This window comes from Phodopus roborovskii, unplaced genomic scaffold (assembly GCF_943737965.1).
Source record: "Phodopus roborovskii unplaced genomic scaffold, PHOROB, whole genome shotgun sequence".
NCBI lineage: Eukaryota > Metazoa > Chordata > Mammalia > Rodentia > Cricetidae > Phodopus > Phodopus roborovskii.
Genome location: NW_026126611.1, coordinates 7,064,750 through 7,082,137, shown reverse-complemented (window position 1 = coordinate 7,082,137; position 17,388 = coordinate 7,064,750). Strand labels below are relative to the sequence as shown.

The following is a 17,388-nucleotide window of genomic DNA, read 5'->3' as shown; positions in this document are numbered from 1 at the left end:
GTCATGTGTGAAAACTCAAAGGGAAGGAGTAGCTGAGGGGCTTAACAGTGGGGCGAGGGAGACCCAGAAGACACACACACCCCCAAAGCAGGCTTGGGGACAGGCTCCTGTAATCGCAGAGCTGAGGAAGCCGCATGAAGTGGATCTTGCAGCTCACTGGCTCACAGCCTCACCTAGTCTGCAAGCCCCAGAGACACTATTTCAAAACCGAAGGTCCGTGGATCTGATGCACTCTCACTCAGCAGGCACTACATGGCACACATGCATACATACATACACTCAGACCCACATATATGTAGCATGAAAAAACTTGTCTTTCTTTAAAAAGAGTTAAAGCCGTTAAGTTCATCAGTCTCACGGAGGGTATTTATATTCTGTGTTTATGTTGGAAGCCACTGCAAAAGGAATGTGGCTGAGTCCGTTCGCTCACCAGAGACCTGGTCTCCCGAGAACAGCCTGTACGGTGATGCTGTGCTTTTCCAGGCATCGGCCTGTGGTGCTGAGGATGTGGGGTGGATGTGCTGCTTCCCAAAAAGAGAACGCAGTCCCTCAGCTACTTCTGCTTCTGCCCAGGGATTTGCTGAAGATGTAACACTGCCGTGCTCTTGCTTACAGGAGTGGAAGACCGGGAAGAGGAAGGCTGAGAAAGATGAGCTGGTGGGAGTTATGATATTTTCCACAGTGGAACCAGAGGCTCCTGACTTGGACTTGATAGAAATGTAAGAGGCCCTGCCCGACTGTCCTTCCACTCAGACTGCACGCGCTTGCTTTGGCTGTCGGTCTGCAGCAGCTGTAATTCACACCTCCAGAAAGGAATCTGCAGCTGAGGGGGCTTGTATCACATGGTGTCCATGGAAGCCCATCACAGCAGGTTAAACTGCAGCTGAGGGGGCTTATATCACATGGTGTCCACGGAAGCCCATCACAGCAGGATAAACACTGCTTCCCTGGGGTCTGTTTCGTGGTTGGTGTAATGTTAGTTATTTTCAATAAAGTCTGATGAGGCATGGTGTCAGTAGCCACCCACATCCATAGAGTGCCCAACAAAGCAGGCATCGTTTTGCGCCAATACTTGGGATCAAACCCGTGGCCGCAGTCAGTCAGTGTAGGTGTTGTGTTTGTCTCTGGCATTACTGATGTGACTGACGGAGGTCTCTGGTCCCAGAGAACAGAAGTGCGATGCTGTGGGGAAGTTCACCAAGGCCATGGATGACAGTGTGAAGGAGCTGCTCACGGTGGGACAGGAACACTGGAAGAGATGCACCGGGCGTAAGTGCTGTCCCCCAGACTCAGCTGGGACACAGTCTTCACGAGGACACTGTCCCACACTCTAGGGGCTGGGTTGAGGTGCCTAGTTCCAGTCTCAAAGCCTTGCCCTGACCTCACTTCTCCACATGAGTTGCAACCAGAAAAATGGAGCTTGCATAGATCAGGAAGTGTCATAAGAGACACCATACTAAATGGAGTTTAGTGACAGGTCTTTGAATTTCACGACCTCAGGAAAATTAACCTTTCTGCAGTTTAGAGAGTACTTGCTTAGTTGGTTTTGTTTTGCTTTGCTTTACTTTTTGAGACACAGTCTGGCTTGACCCTTTCAAGTAGCACGCTTACAATCACTAGCACGTGGCGCCAGGCTCAGCTCATGACTTTCCTTTTAGTCTTTATGTGCCTGTTTTAGGGTGTGCTGTATCTGACTAAAGTCACAGTTTTTTAGGAAGCAGCCTACATACTTGGTAGAAAGTATGATCAATATTAATATGTATACAGTGAAATGTAAAGACAGACTAGGCCTCCCTGGGATTAAGAATTTCTTTCTTTCTGTCCTTTATATATGTGGACTGCCATGTTGCTGAGCTGTTTTCCTGTGTACCCTGAACTGTGCATCTATGGTGTCCCTGGGTGCCATCATGAAGCATGCAGAGACACCATCCTCTGTAAATGAAGCCTAGGAAAGGAGTGTGGTAGGGAGCAGCTCCCCAGCACGTGGGAGACCCTGGCCTCGGTCCCCAGCACAGACACAGAAAAGACAGAAAGGAAATAGAAATAAAGAATTCAGCTTTAAAAGGAATGAGTTACTTTAGTTGCACTTTAGTAGAAGGCCAAGCTAGCAAACCATTTAAATGGATGTTCTCTGATAGAATTAAATGCCTTCTGTCTGATGGCTGGAAGTTCTGTGCCTTACATAACCCAGAAGACCACATTTATCAGCAAGGAACACTGACGCCGGGCTGCTCTTTTGGGGGTGGAGAAGAGATGAAAGCACTTGTTCAGGGTTTAACTCAGTGATATCATCTCTCTTTTGTTTTTGTTTTTCAAGACAGGATTTCTCTATGTAGCTTTGGAGGCTGTCCTGGAACTAGCTCTGTAAATCAGGCTGGTCTCTGTAAACCAGGCTGGTCTTGAACTCACAGATCCACCTGCCTCTGCCTTCCAAGTGCAGGGACTAAAGGTGTGTGCCACCACCACCTGGCTGATATCTTCTTTCATGTTCACAATTTTTTTTTTTTTTTCAAACTGTAACTGGATAGTGAAAACGGCATGTGTAAATAGCGTGAACATCTTTAACCACAGAAGCAGGCAAATCAAAGATCCCGAGTAAACGTGTCCCTAACATTACCCTGCAGCTGAGGTCAAGCAGTAGTTTTTTCCAGAAGGCCACAGGTGCCTCCTAAGGGGTTGTGTGCAGATGCATGGTGGCTGAGGATTGCTGAGGATTGCTGAGGATTGCCAGGATGGTCCTCAAATCCAAGCCCAGAGCCTTTGGGATGAGTCACCAAGTCCTCACATCCCATGGGTGAGACTGTGTACACCCGCCTTAAGCCTCTGTTGCCACACTTAGCCGTATTTGCCAGACCTTTCATGTGGTGATGGTGACTCTGGTATCCGGGTCACTGTGATGCCACACGCACAGGAGGGAGCTTTGGAGCAAGGAGTCCTGTACATGGGTTCTTTCCCTTTGCTGTGTCTAATGAATGAGTGTGGGGATGGGTTGCTCATAAAAGTACCCAATTGAGCAGTCAGTTAAAAACAATATTTAAAGAAATCATTAGTTGAGAAATGGTTTCACCAGTATTTCCTTAAGGAGTAGTTGCTATTTTAAGTCATTTTTGGATGTCTTCTATAATGAGCCACTGCCAGGGAACTCTGGGATGCATTTCAGACTGCTCTGAGGACTGATTCTTTTCTAGCCTTACCCAAGGAGTATCAGAAGATCGGGAAGGCCTTGCAGAGCTTAGCAACAGTGTTCAGCTCCAGCGGTTACCAAGGTACGTCTGTGTTTGTTTATAATTTCCCTTGCTGCTAAGCATGTAAGAACTGTCCACATTCTTGAATTACTTCAGTGTATGTGTCGTGTGGTGAACATATCTGGGTAAGGCGTGTTTCCCCAATATGGAACACATTAAACACAAGCAGGCAGATCTCTGTGAGTTTGAGGCCAGCTAGATCTACAGAGCAAGTTCCAGGACAGGCTCCAAAGCTGCACAGAGAAACCCTGCCTTGAAAAACAAACAAACCAAAAAACAAAAACAAAGAAACATAGCATATATTTGTACATCCAGAGTCATTAACATAGCACACGTTATTAACTTGTAATTTAATCTCAGTTACCATGGGAGACAGCGGGCTCTGTCTATGGTTCTGAAACTATGAAAGGCCCAGGCATTGGCTCTGCTTTCCCATCTCAGATTACACTCGATAGTAAGCAAAGGCTTGGCGAAGAAGTGTTCTCCCTCCAGAAGCTGTGTAACGAAGAGTAAGTGAGTGATGAAGAGAACGATGCAGAGATGCTTGTGACCGTATGAAAACTGGCAGTAACCAGAAACCGATTCTAGACCTGGCTAAGCCAATTTCGACGGTGTTTTAAATTTTCTAAACTAAAGGCTGTCAATAGCGTCTATATCAAAAGCTCTAAGTGTAAAGAAAATATTGGTAACATTAGTTGCTTACGAGACTGCACGCAACTCATTTCAGGGGAAACGGATCTGAACGACGCTATAACGGAAGCTGGGAAGACATACGAGGAGATTGCCAGCCTTGTGGCAGAGCAGGTACTCCACAGTCACACCCTCCAACACGCATTTGTTATGCAGGTCAGATGGGTACCTCTTCTCTGCTTCTGTGGCTTCTTAATTTTATTTAGTGGGTTTTTTGTTTGTTTGTTTGTTTGTTATGTTTTTTTCAGTTAAGCCAAAGTGGGAAAATGTCTCATTAAGAAATCTAAGTGAGGCCAGATGTGGTAGCTCATACCTGTAATAGCAGAACTTGAGTTCAGGGCTAGCCTGGGTTATATAGTGAGTTCTAAGCCTATCTTAATTACATAGTAAGATCCTTTCACAAAAAAGACAAAAGAAAAGTATCTAAGGTCTGTAGCTCAGTGGTAAATGGCCTAGATTGTTCTTCAATACTTGTGGGGCCCCCAAGGATTGTTTTCTGTTAGAAAAATGAATCCTAAATGCTTAACAGGGTGTGTTCGAGTTTGCATTCTTTTGCTGTTATGTATTCTGGGGAGCTGGAGAGATGGCACCGTGGTTGAGAACACTGGCTGCTCTTCCAGAGGTCCAGAGGTCCATTCCCAGCAACCACAAGGTGGCTCACAGCCATTTGTCATGAGATATGGTGCCCTCTTCTGGCGTGCAGGCAGAATACTGTACAAATAAAAAATAAATTTAAAAAAAAAAAAAAAAAAAAAAAAACACCTTCTGACGAACGGCAGCCTGGGAAGGGGGGATTTATTTGGCTCATACTTCTAGGTCACAGTCAGTCAGAAACCTAAGCGTAAACCGTGGCGACTCCTTGCTGGCTCATCTCATGGCCCATGCTCTCTTACACAGCCAAGGACATCTACCGAGTCATGGTGCTGCCCACAGTGGGCTGGGGCCCTTGCATATCAGTCATCAGTCAGACTGTTGCGGGATATTTGATCGCACTGTAACACCCCAAGACTGTTAACAAAGTTGACCTTGAATCTGGGGGGTGGAGCCAGCAACCAGCTGACCAGAACTAGCCATACAGAAGCCAGGGGTTTGGATAGAGAAGACATGAAGGAGGGAATGAATAGGATGGAGTTTGGCGCTTCCTTCAGTTTGGGGAAAGTGGAGAGTACACTCCTCCTTAGTTTCTTTTCCACCGGTAACGGCCAGCCTGTCTTGTTACAGCCCAAGAAGGACCTGCACTTCCTGATGGAGTGCAACCATGAGTACAAAGGCTTCCTCGGCTGCTTCCCAGATATCATCGGCGCTCACAAGGTAAGGCCAGGTCAGGAGGGGCCACCGGCAGGCAGCGCTGTCACAGGCCAGGGCAGGAGGGGCCACCGGGCAGGCAGCGCTGTCACTGGCCAGGTCAGGAGGGGCCACCACTGGCAGGCAGCACCATCACAGGTGTTTAGTTGTTGCTTTTATCAAGGAGAAAAGAAACTAGCTGGACGCAGTGGCACAGGCCCATAATCCCAGGAGTCAGAGGCGGGCAGGTCTCTGTGTGTTCAAGGCCAGCCTGATCTACAGCGACCTCCATGCCAGACAGGGCTACAGAATGAGATCCCCGCATCTCTAAAAGAAGGAGAAGTCGTAGTAAGCTGTAACTCTCACCAAAAAGTTTTAACACTTAAATTTCAAAAGTGGTTTGGTACATCTTCATGTCTTAATCCTGTTACTAGTTCTTCTTGGAGTCTCTGTGGCGCTCTTAGTGTCCTGAGGGTCCTTGGATTTGTTAGGAAAATCTCTGCAAAGGGCTGGTCTGTGATCTTAGCACTGCTGCAGACAGAGTCTACAAGAGCAACACACATAAACAATCTTTGTGTGGTTAAGCTAACTTTAACTTAGCACTGTAGCGGGTATTCGCTCAGAAGGGTCGCCCTTGTCAGAATTTTTGCAGCCAGCAGAGTGGAGTGTTACACATACAGGTAGAGGTTTTGTGTTTCTTTGGTTTTTTTTTTTGGGGGGGGGGTTTGTTTTGTTTTGGGGGAGTTGTTTTGTTTTGTTTTGTTTCACAAATAATGAGCAGTGTGGTGGTACTGGAATGAGCTTGCTTGCAGCATTTACAGCCACTTCCATCTGAGATGGAGGTTAAGCTAATTCAGCATCTCTTACAAAAGATAGGATAAAGCCAAAGTGTGCACACTCAAGTGCCAACCCATGCCACAGTGTTCCTATCAGGAGAGGAAGGGACAGGCCCATGTACTAGCTACACGCAGCCCCACGTGGCTTTGCAGCCATCATGCCTGTTCTCCTCTGTACTCTTGAAACACCAGCAGCGTGGACTCTGAACGGACAGTCTATTTCTCGTCTCCTGGGGCCCGAAACTGCAGGTCCCAGCTCTATTGCACTTTTTAAGAATGGCAGCCTCTGGCTCCCGAGAGACGTGAAGAAGTCGACCCAGACACTCGCTGTGTCCTTAGTGTTGTAGCGTCTTCCTCTTCAGTACCAAGTCGGTAGAATGTAGGCATCGCTATGTCTTAAACTAGTACTTTCGGCTTGTCTTGTTAAATACCGTTGCATGTATGTATTTTCCAGGGAGCAATAGAAAAAGTAAAAGAAAGTGATAAGCTGGTCGCAACTAGTAAAATCACTCCCCAAGACAAACAGACGATGGTGAAGCGAGTCGGCACCATGTCTTATGCCTTACAAGGTAAGAGAAAGGGACGTGAATACCAGTGGAGAGCCACTCCAATGGGCAACATTAAACCTGCCATGTTGGGTAGAACTCCCAAGTATGAGCCCCACTGGAATTCAACGCTAACTTAAAATGTCTGTCTTGCTTACAGGCAGCATTTTATTTTACAGACTTGGGAAAGCTGTGAGTGACAGCTTGATGAAACCTCTGTGCCCCAGGACTGTAGGGGGAATCATTTTAGGCTTATTTTACTGTTAGTAAAAAGAAAGCATTTGCGTATGTGAGAGCAGCCAAGAGCGTAAGTGGCCGTCTCTGTGTTCATGAAAGGGTACTCTGTGCCTTGGCAGCCTGGAGGCTGTCAGCAGTGTTCATGTTAACCAGTGGCAGCCATCCATTCCCAGAGAGTGGTGCCTGCTGGTGTCTGCCTGCTTCCAGGCTCTTAACCGAGTTGTTCTGAGATCGGGGCTGCACAGAAGCCAGCCAGGTCAAGTCTCGTTGACTTAGCCAAGCAGAGAAATATCATGCTGTCGTTGGAAATGTTGCTGGGAACTGATCCCTGGAATAATTGTGTTGTAGCTGAGATGAATCACTTCCACAGTAACCGGATCTATGATTACAACAGCGTCATCCGCCTCTACCTAGAGCAGCAAGTGCAATTCTATGAAACGGTAAGCGGCTCCCTGCCCAGGCCTGTGCATGTGAGGACAGAAGGGTTCATGCTTACTGATCCTGGCCATACAGAGGCGATCCGATTGTGATCTGTACTCCTGAGTAAGAAGGCGTTACATCGTGAACACAGTTCGGTGGTCTGGTTTTTTTTGTAAATCTTTAATAATTCAATCTCCTTCGTCCCTTTTGAGGAATGGTGGGTCAAAAAGTCTCCCTGAGGCTGGAGAGGTGGATTAGAGGTTAAGTTAGTGGTTAAGGACACGTTGCTTTTGCATTCCAGCACCACACTGGGATTCCCAAGCATTCTTAACTCCATTTCCAGGGGATCTGATGCTCCCTTCTGACCTCTGTGGCACCCACCCACTCACATGTCACATACAATACATACAGCAAAAGACACATATAAGATCAGGTCTGTGAATGCTAAGTTCTCCTGTGAGAAGCTGGCCTCAGGCACCAGTTTTGAAGCCTAGAGCAGTTCTGGTTGTGCAATCCTTCTAGAGAGCCTTTCCATGCACTGGGCAGTGCTTAGTGAGGTGAGGTGGCCCTGCCACCCTGAAGTTCCATCCCCTTCCGTTGGGGAAGGAAACAAGACAGCCAGATTTCCCAGTTACCGAAAGAGTCTCTACAGGAGAAAACAGTAACACAGTATTCTAACTGTATTCAGAAAACTGTAATGAACACTTATATCTTCCCTTCCTCTGCCTTGTAGTGTATTCATTCGGTACAATGTTTCCACGCATCCTGTCCATGGAGATGAAACTCAGACACTTGCAGAGCAGCTCCGTGGCTGTAGAGTGAACACTTAGGTGGTGGCCTTGTCTCTCTCTTCCATGCTGCCAATCCCCTTGCTTTCAGAGATGACGCATGCTAGCCTTCAGCTCACATCTCTGCATATGACTCTCAGGGTTGCACACTGCCAGAAGCACCATGGGAATTCTTGAAAAGGCTGTGCTTAATGTGCTTTACATATATAATTGTGAATTGTGTGTTGGCAACTGTTGGTTTGGAGGGCACTCTCGTGATGAACCCTGAGTGTTCTCCCTCACGGTGGCAGCCTGTGCCCTTTAACTGTACACTTTGATGTCACTTGCTGCTGTTGGGCATTGCCTCTCCATGTGTTTTAGAATGTGGTAGGTTATATTTGTCTCTAAGAAAATACCAGAAAGGCAGCTCTTAATTCTCATAATGCTGATTTGTTAATTATCAAATGTACATGTATAATTATTTTTTTAAGATTTATTTATCATGTATACAATGTTCTGCCTGCATGTATGCATGCATGCCAGAAGAGGGCAGCAGATCTCACTCTAGGTGGCTGTGAGCTGCCATGTGGTTTCTGGGAATTGAACTCAGGACCTCTGGAAGAGCAACCAGTGCTCTTAACCTCTGAGCCATCTCTCCAGCCCCTACATGTATAATTATTGACCTTGTAAATAAAAATAGAAAACCATGCACTTTGTCACTGTCTTGGCATAAATTTAAGTGGTTCATATAATGACTTAGATTTTTTATTAATATAGACTCTTTTAGTAAAATATAAATTATTAAAACCTACATTTCTGTTCATAAACATGCATGAGTACCTACTGTATACTTAGCACCTCCTGCACATGTTTAAGGTGCCAAGATGAATGAGGAATCTGAGCCTTCAGGGGATGCCTAGTGTCATTATGGAGATACAGGCACATAAGAAATTCACAGTGCACGCTGGGCTGTCACAGAGATGCAGACTCTTCACATACCTTGTAGTAACAAAATCATCCTTGTCCAGAAGAGAACTCGGAGCAGGGAAAGTGGCCCACACCATCATCCTGTTCTCTGGGAGAGAAGCAGCTAGTCTGAAAATGTAACCCCATCATAGACAGGGCCTGGCTGTGGGCCTGGATGGGCAGGTGGGGTCAGGAAGCAGGGTTTCCCACACTGGGAAACCACTGGGAGCTCAGGGCTGTAGTGGCAAAGGTCAACCCGGTGTCTACAGAAGAGACAGACAGACAGGTTTCTAATGTTTAACTCAGGAAGGCAGACTGAACACTGGGAAGGTGTGATCAGGGTGATAATATCTCAACTGGTTTGTTTTCTCACCAGATCGCTGAAAAGCTGAGGCAGGCCCTCGGCCACTTCCCGGTTATGTAGACCAGGACGGAACACACACTACGTGAACGCCGAAGTGCTTCCTCTCACCTGGGCCAATGCAATTCCACTTTCCCCATCATGAGAGAGAGAGAGAGAGAGAGAGAGAGAGAGAGAGAGAGAGAGAGAGAGGAAAACCAAAAAGAAATAAGTTAACAAAAACCTGTTTCTGCCATTAGCCAGCCTAAATGAATAGTTACTTAAGGATGGCCTTCTTTGGTTCATTTCAACACATATTAGTTGCCCAATGAAAAAATGTCTATTTTTGGAAAATACTTAGATTTATCAAGATTTTGAATGGAGAAATAGGGGTTCCTCCTCCTGGTATTTTACATAGAATCGTAATTTATACATTACCCATGATCTTCCAATTCTACCCAATGTCAGATAATTAATACTAATTGCTTTCTTAAAAATATGAAACATGCCAGAATAAAAAAATATATATCTTTGTATATTTTTATAACTTTCAGTCCTTTGGGGTCCCTGTCTGTCTAGAAAGGTCTGTGCTCCCTCTAGTGGCATAGCTACAATTCAAGTGCTCACAGTAGAGGGGGAGCAGAGAGGGTTCCCGCAAGGTGCCAGGTGGCCAGCCCACCACGCCCCATGCGGTGGGCAGAGCAGGTGAGTAGGCCCCACCTACCCACGCTGCCCATTGGCCAGTTCCCCTGAGCTGCGCTTATATAAAGTTGCGCTCTATCTCTGCGCTCCTCCCTAGTTCACAGTGAAGCATGTTGTATGCTAGAAGAATGAGTCAGAAAAGGTGAGGGCTTTGTCCCCGCTACCCCAGGTGGGCAGCCACTCCGATTCCTCTGCCAAGGAGCACCTGGGGGAAAGACCCGTCAGCCTGCTCCAGAGCGCACCCCTCCACCCAGTGGCTCAGCTGTCCACCGATGAGGGAGAGGTCCTGGTGATGGATGATGACGGAAGAGACGCTGCTGGGCCCTGCTCTGGAGCGGCAGGCTGGTCGGCATTCTCTCAAAGGACGAAGCTGGAGTTCAGCACCCCGGGGAATGGGAAAGAACCCAAGTGGACCGCAGCTGGAAGGATGTGTGGTGGAGCCGATGGTGAACGAAACACGACAGTCTGCGGCCGTGTCCCCCCCTCGCAGACGGTGGCCCCCTCCACGGTTGCCTTACAAATTGAGCCACTGCTTTTACTTTTCTGGCCTGCTGATTGATACATCAGAGAGAACGAGAAGTCTGGGCCAACAAAAATGAGGGAAACCAAAACTAAGTAGCTGAGAAAATCCGGAGAACATGAATATGATGAGAACTTCTTGCTCCTCAGTATCACGGGTTTTTGTTAATGTTTTCTAAGTCATTTCCCCCTACTTGATTTTTTCTTTTATAAAATTCCATAGAACAGTGTTTATGATACAACCATTTAATATATGTACAAATTGTAAAGAATATGTATAAATATTTTACATACAGTTAAAAGCATGTATGAGCCAATATATAAATAAATTGTTTTAAAAAACTGTACAGCGAATTCCCAAATCATTTTTTCTTTTCCCCATGTGATCCAGGCTTTGTTGTTATTAACGGCTTTTTATTCCAGCTGCTGACCATCGTCCAGGGAAGAATGAACTTTCTCCAACACGTCTCTCTCTCTCTCTCCTGACATTAGTCACTTTGCTCCCTTAGCCCTGCGCCAATCCTGCAAGGGTACCGTGAGCTCTGATGCCCGGTGCCCTCCTCCCAGATGTCCTAAGGAGAAAAGAGCCAGGCAAGTGGAAAGGCATGTAAGAAGAGTTGGTGCTGAGGGGCAGGGAGTGGCGGTAGCTGTGTGTGAGCTGAAGGAAGAGTGTGAAAATCAGAGTCCGGTGCAGGCTGGCATTCGCAACAGTCTCCTTCACAGGAAAGAATGGAAAGGTTGCACTGTTGTGTTCCGGGCCCAGGTGGGTCGTTTGTGTTGGTGTCTGCCTTTTAATTACTTGCATCAACTTTCAGACATCACAGAAGAGCATCTTGACGGACTGGAGTGAGGGCTCTCCTGGACCCAGGTTTGGTTCTCAGCACCCACAGTGGCTTGTAAGTATCTATAACTCCGGTTCCGGGGAATTCCCTCTCCCAGGCTCTGAGAGCCCTGTATATGTATGTGGTATACATACATACATATATGTAGGCAAACACACACATACAGAAAATAAAATCTTAAGTACTGATGCTGACTATGTCAACATCATTTACTTTTTGGAAATAAGATGACAAACTTGTGGCCAAATACTGAAAATAGGATTTTTAGATTTTATGTCTGTGAATGTGTGCTTGCATGTATGTGTTGGTGTCCTGTGTGTGCCTGGTGCCCAGGAAGCAGAGAAGGGGCCTCAGATCTCCTGGAATTAGAGTTATGGATGACCGTTATCCACCATGTGGGTGCTGGGAACTGAACCTGAACCTTCTCAATGAGCAATAAGAGTCTCTCCAGTCCATAAATGCTGAAAATATTTTATGATTTGCAACATGCTCTCAAGCTGCTTATGTTATGTGACAGAACTTGACAATGAAAACTGATTTTAATAGCTCATTTAGCCTCACACTTAAATGAGTTAAACATGGCTCCTCAAGGTAAAATCCAGCTCACCATTCAATGTTTCAAATTACAGCAGCATTCCAAATCAAACGAAAATTACAGCAAGCCCAAATGAAGGCATATGATTTTATACATTTTGACTGGCTAAACACAGTCCTGTAAACATCAACAAATGTATAGTCCTGTTTTTCAATTTGATGCAAGAATTTGAAAATATTGCCAAATTTCTGAGAAAATCATGTTTTTGGTATATTTGCTTCTCCGTTTTCATCAACATAAATGATTCCTGCTGCTTTTCAGATGGAATGCATAGAGCTGTGATCTGATGTTCATCTTAGAAAAAAAGATTATGTCTTTTTACCAGACTTTTCTAGGTCCTATCTCCCAGAGACAATGTCTTTTCAAGATCAAACTATGTGCTGGGTGGTGGTGTTGAACACCTTTATTCCCAGTACTCAGGAGGCAGAGGCAGGTGGATCACTGAGTTCAAGGCCAGCCTGGTCTACAAAGCAATTTCCAGGAGAAACCCTGTCTCCTGGGGGGCGGGGGGGGGGGATCACACCTTATTTGTAGCATGACTTTTGGGCAGTGCCTAAATTTGTGAGCTATTTTCTAGAATTAAGCATACTAAGTAAAATTAGAACCAGACCATTTGATGAACACCTTAGAGAGAAGGAAAGCTTTATCCATCAAACATACTAATGTATCAGTTTCTCAAATAGGATGCTAAAGAGCCCATAGATTTATGTTGCCTCCTTTTAAGTTTTGCAGTTAAAAACCATCAAAGCCTCAAAAGAGTTTTATTACTCAGGGGTAGTGTTCATTTTCTTTGGTAATGATGACAGACTTGGGACCTGGTTGACAAGTAGGTCTGTTTGTCCCTGTAGCTTGCAAACTCACTCTGTAGATCAGGCTGGCGTTGAACTCAAGAGGGCCACCTGCTTTTGGAGAGCAGGATTAAAGGCGTAGGTCACCACTGCCTAGCAATTGACAGGATTATTTGAGGGTTTGTGTTTGCATATCCATAGGAGTGGATAACATGAAATCATGAACAGACCCTTTGCTCTCAGCTTCTGTTAGTGTTTGTGTATATAATGTGTGTCCTGACTGTTGAAATGGTTTATGTCTGGGCAACCCTAACGGTCTACGGAGAACAGAAGATGGGTTGTGAGCTTCACTGGCCCCTTGTCTGTTTCTGTACTGTGGGCTCCCATGTTCGGATTAGGACTTCCATTCCAGCTACCGCAGAGGGGATTTTTATTTTGGTTGGGGGTGGGAGGGGTTGTTGTTTCTGTTATTGCTTTTTCCAAGACACGAGTATCTCTGTATAGCCCTGTGTCAGCCCCTCAAGGCACATGAGTGACCAGGTCCCTCCAGTGCCCCCTGGTGTTTTCCCCTCCCAATAAACTCTCCAGTGTGAGGTTTTTGTGTGGTTTGACTTTGTGGGCACTCAGGAGGGAATGCCCACATGAGACCCTACTTGATCGACGGACATTGTCACCAATGGGAGATCGCCACCAATAGGAACACTAGAACATGTAAGCTACAGCCAATAAGACAGCCAAGAAAGTGACATCAAGAGAACTGCCCAGGTCGCATAAACTCCGAGAGGACCAAAGCCAACTGCTGTGGCGCTTGTGCGATGCCCAGGATCCAAAGATGTCTGGATGGGAACATTGTAAAGAAATGCTACACACCTGACTCCAACCCGTCAAAGATCCCGAAACTCAGGCTACCCAAGGGCCAGCAGTACATGGTTCGGCTGATGCCCACCCACCCCCACCCCCAACACGAGGTATAAGATGTGGAGAACAACACATCTACAAGGGGAAGAAATTCAGTGCAGCGATGCACGCACGCAAGGAAACGGTCCAGAACGAGGCCCACCTGGGCACGCCTGTCTTCCACTTCTATATCAAGTGCACGCGCCGCTCGGCGGAGATCACCTCCAAGACAGACCTGGAGAACACGGACTACTCCATAGAGCATGGGGCCACACACAAGTTCCAGGCTGAGCTCCAGGAGGAGGTGGGGGGGGGCATTCACAGAAGGAGCTCGAGGAGGAGGAGCTCAACAACCCCATGAAGGTCCAACAGAACCGCACAAAGGACTCGAAGCTGGAGATGGGGGTGGTGGGAAACCCAAAGGACCTGAGCCAGCAGCAAGCGCATGTGGAATTCGAGGCCATGCCACTGGACGAGCACGAGACGGCAGCCTTGCTGGAGGAGGCTCGACAAGGCAGGCTTCTGGAGGATTCCCACTCAGAAGACAAGGCTTCCCCATCCCGTCCACCGGCAGCACCAAGATCCAACCCCACAGCCATCCTGGAGGAGGCGCCGCCGAAGGCCAAGAGGAAAGTAGAGGCAGTGAACAGCAGGGCACAGCTGGCCGGCCTGGCTGTGCCAAAGAAGGGGGGGGCAGCTGGGGCTCAGAGCAGGTCTGGATGCCTGCAGCAGGTGCCCCCGAGAGCAGGAAGGCGGCCAACCTTACTCCCCAGACACCCAGGGCCTCCTTCCAAGCCAGCTGGGTACATGAGAGGACAGAGGCACCTGAGCCTCCACAGCAGCATCACAGACGCAAGAAGCCAGCAGAGGAGATGGGATCAGGGAAAGCAGAGGAGACAGCGCCTCAGGGAGGGGTGGGAGAGAGAGAGTTAGAGTTCTACCACCTCGCTAGGCAGTGTTTGAGGAAGCCACTATGTCTAAAAACAGGGTCCTGTTTCTGGAGCCCAGATGGAGGGAATGATGTGACCTTCCTATGTGTCCAGGAGCCTAACTAGCTTCATCTGAAGACGGGGCAAAGCAGAGTCGGCTAGTGAGGAGCTGGATTGTGCAGGCCTAACCAGCTCAGTGGGATCCTCAGCAAACTGGCTAGACCCCGGACCTGTCCACCTCACGGGCCAGCCATGGGAGGAAATGAAAGTATTTTTAATACGCAGATCTTGAACTCTTTTAAGTGTTCTAAATTTTATGTGCACGGGTGTTTGACTGTGTGCCTGGTGCTGGTAGATTCCAGAAGAGGGCATCACATGCTGCTAACTGCTGTTCCAGTTGGATGTGAGCTGCCTTGTAGATGCTGGGAAGCAATCCTTTTCCTCGGGAGGGGCAGCCAGAACTTCTGACTGCTGAGCAGTCTCTCCAGCCTCTTAAGATTGCTACATTAATTGTTACTGCCCTTCAGAGAAAAGCTTTAAAAGTAACTTTTAGCTTTATGCTAAAAGATGCATAGTGTGCTGACCTTTGCTTGGTCTCAGGCCCTTGCCCGGACTAGGGGTGTAGAGGGAATAAAGACCAGACAGACACACAGACAAAAATAGCTGGGTTCTGGTGGAGGGGGCTCTCTGATGTTTATTGTGTACAGGTTAACAGGGAGCTGGGGTTATTGTATACAGCTGAACAAGGAGGCAGGCGTTTGGTACACACCCGAGCAAGGACAAGCTTCACATCTGTACCCTGTGCCCATGGCTTCAATTAGCTACCATCTGTAGGAGTCTTCAATCCATAGACACGGGAGTATGGTGTTATGGTGGACATTTCTGCTGTCAATGTCCACACTTGGCCATGGGAAAGCTTCGCCGTTTTCCCATGAAAAGTGCCTCTTGGATTCTTGAGGTGGATGTGATCATGTCAACAGCACACATTCAGTCAGAGCTGCACTCAGCTTCGTCCACTCCCCACAAGGCTGGCTGTGCCCCATGTGGCAGTCTGCTTATTTAACCCAGACCCATCCATCTGTGCCCTCTTATTTTTGTCCATCTCCATTAAAGACACTGAAGAAGTCGGAGTTCACCAAGACCATGTAACCATAGTTGCTGCCGGATTTTTGCCTTTTTCTTATAAACAGATGCGTCCAGTTTTGATTCCTGGAGTCTCTCCTACCTGGAATAAATATGCATCAAGCTGTGTCAGCGATTTTGAAATCATGAAGCAAGAAGCCAACGTATTAGAAAAAATAAATAAATAAACTAGTCCTAATCCTTGGTGAGCGTTCTAAGAAGCTACCTCAACCCTGGATTAGCCACTTTGATACTTTATGGAGAGTTTAAAAGCTAGGCTAAAGGCCCTAATCCCAGCACTTGTTAGACTTCCTTACATCCAGTTCTCAGGCCTTAAGTCTCATGCAGGGGGATGTAGAGTTCAAAGCCAGCCTGGACTAATAGCAAAACCATGTCTCAGAAGAAAAGTCACTGATAGTTGACTGGTGTGTGTGTGTGTGTGTGTTAGTAGGCTATAATATTTAGACGTAACTGAATTGATTTGATTCAAAAGACAATCACTACATAATAATTTGGAATTTTATTTTTTCAAAATTAGCTTTTTGGTGAAATGTTTTAGAAAAACTTTAAATTCACATTTTACATTTGCACTTTCTATGTGTAATTTCTATGTCAACACTTCCAAATATACATAAAAAAATAGAAAGCATCCTATGACATTTTGGAGGTCTGTACTCAGCTTTTGATCCTTCCTGGCATAGAAACTTGTCCCTATGTGAGGCAGACTCCTGACTCCCCAGTCATCTCTGGCTAGGCCTGTTGGGCCAGAAACCCAAGCTTTTGTTACCTTTTCTGTCGTTTATTTATTTATTTATTTGTTTCTGAGACAGTATTTCTTTGTGTAGCTTTGGCTGTCTTGGAACTGCTCTGTACATCCAGGTTGGCCTGGAACCCACAGAGATTTGTCTGCTTCTGGGTGGGGTTAAAGGTATTCACCACCACTGCCCAGTAAAGGGAAAGGGAATGCTGTGAGGGTTGTTTGTTTGGCTGGCTGGCTGGCTGTTTTTTTTTTTTTTTTTTTTTTTTGTTTTTTTTTTTTTTTCAAGACAGGGTCTCACTGTGTAGCCCTGGCTGTCTTGGAACTCCCTTTGTAGACCAGGCTGGCCTCCACCTCAAGAGATCTGCCTGTCTCTGCCTCTCAAGGGCTGGGATTAGAGCTGTGTGTCCCAACCATTGCCCCTGTAGCTTTTTATACGGCTCTGCGGTGACTACTATCGGCATTCTTCTAAGACATTTTGTGAAATTTTCTTCATGCATGGATCTTGCAACCCAGTCTAAAAGCAGCTGTTTCCAATAAGGGTCGGGACAGGAAAAGCACACCTGCCTACTCCCAGAATGGGTGCACCAGTAGAATCCATCTGCCCGCTGTGCAGAAAACACTGGGAGGCCCTGGCAGCTGTGCTCTTCGTCAATACCTGTCTGTAAGGAACAGACTGTCATTGCCGGAGGCTCTGCCTGGTTTCCACCAGTCTGGACATTAGCCAGACAGTAGCCTGGCCCCTGGGAGTTCTCCCTGTTCCGAGCTTGGGCAGGCCGTGCTGTCCTTGGCACGTGGAAGCCCATATGAGCTTTGGGTTGTTTCTCCAGATGTGATAGAGGGCACTCAAGGTCTGCTGGCCAGCCCATCGCCTGTGTCTTAGCCTCAGAAGGGAGTTAGAGTCCCC

The 17,388-nt window shown here is 46.9% G+C and overlaps 1 protein-coding gene and 1 pseudogene across 1 annotated transcript in view; both read left to right on the top strand.

The window, feature by feature from the left end:
• Positions 1-9,873, top strand: part of Snx9 (sorting nexin 9) — a 72,860-nt gene extending 62,987 nt beyond the window's left edge. Inside the window, exons 11-18 of the mRNA XM_051206134.1 lie at positions 616-719; positions 1,166-1,269; positions 3,189-3,266; positions 3,973-4,049; positions 5,157-5,246; positions 6,510-6,624; positions 7,186-7,277; positions 9,367-9,873. Of these exons, the coding sequence (XP_051062091.1) occupies positions 616-719; positions 1,166-1,269; positions 3,189-3,266; positions 3,973-4,049; positions 5,157-5,246; positions 6,510-6,624; positions 7,186-7,277; positions 9,367-9,414 (708 nt within the window). The 3' untranslated portion in view covers positions 9,415-9,873. The remainder of the gene's footprint in view (positions 1-615; positions 720-1,165; positions 1,270-3,188; positions 3,267-3,972; positions 4,050-5,156; positions 5,247-6,509; positions 6,625-7,185; positions 7,278-9,366) is intronic.
• Positions 9,874-13,591: 3,718 nt separating this feature from the next.
• On the top strand, positions 13,592-15,751 carry LOC127237689 (splicing factor YJU2-like; annotated as a pseudogene).
• Positions 15,752-17,388: the final 1,637 nt, after the last annotated feature.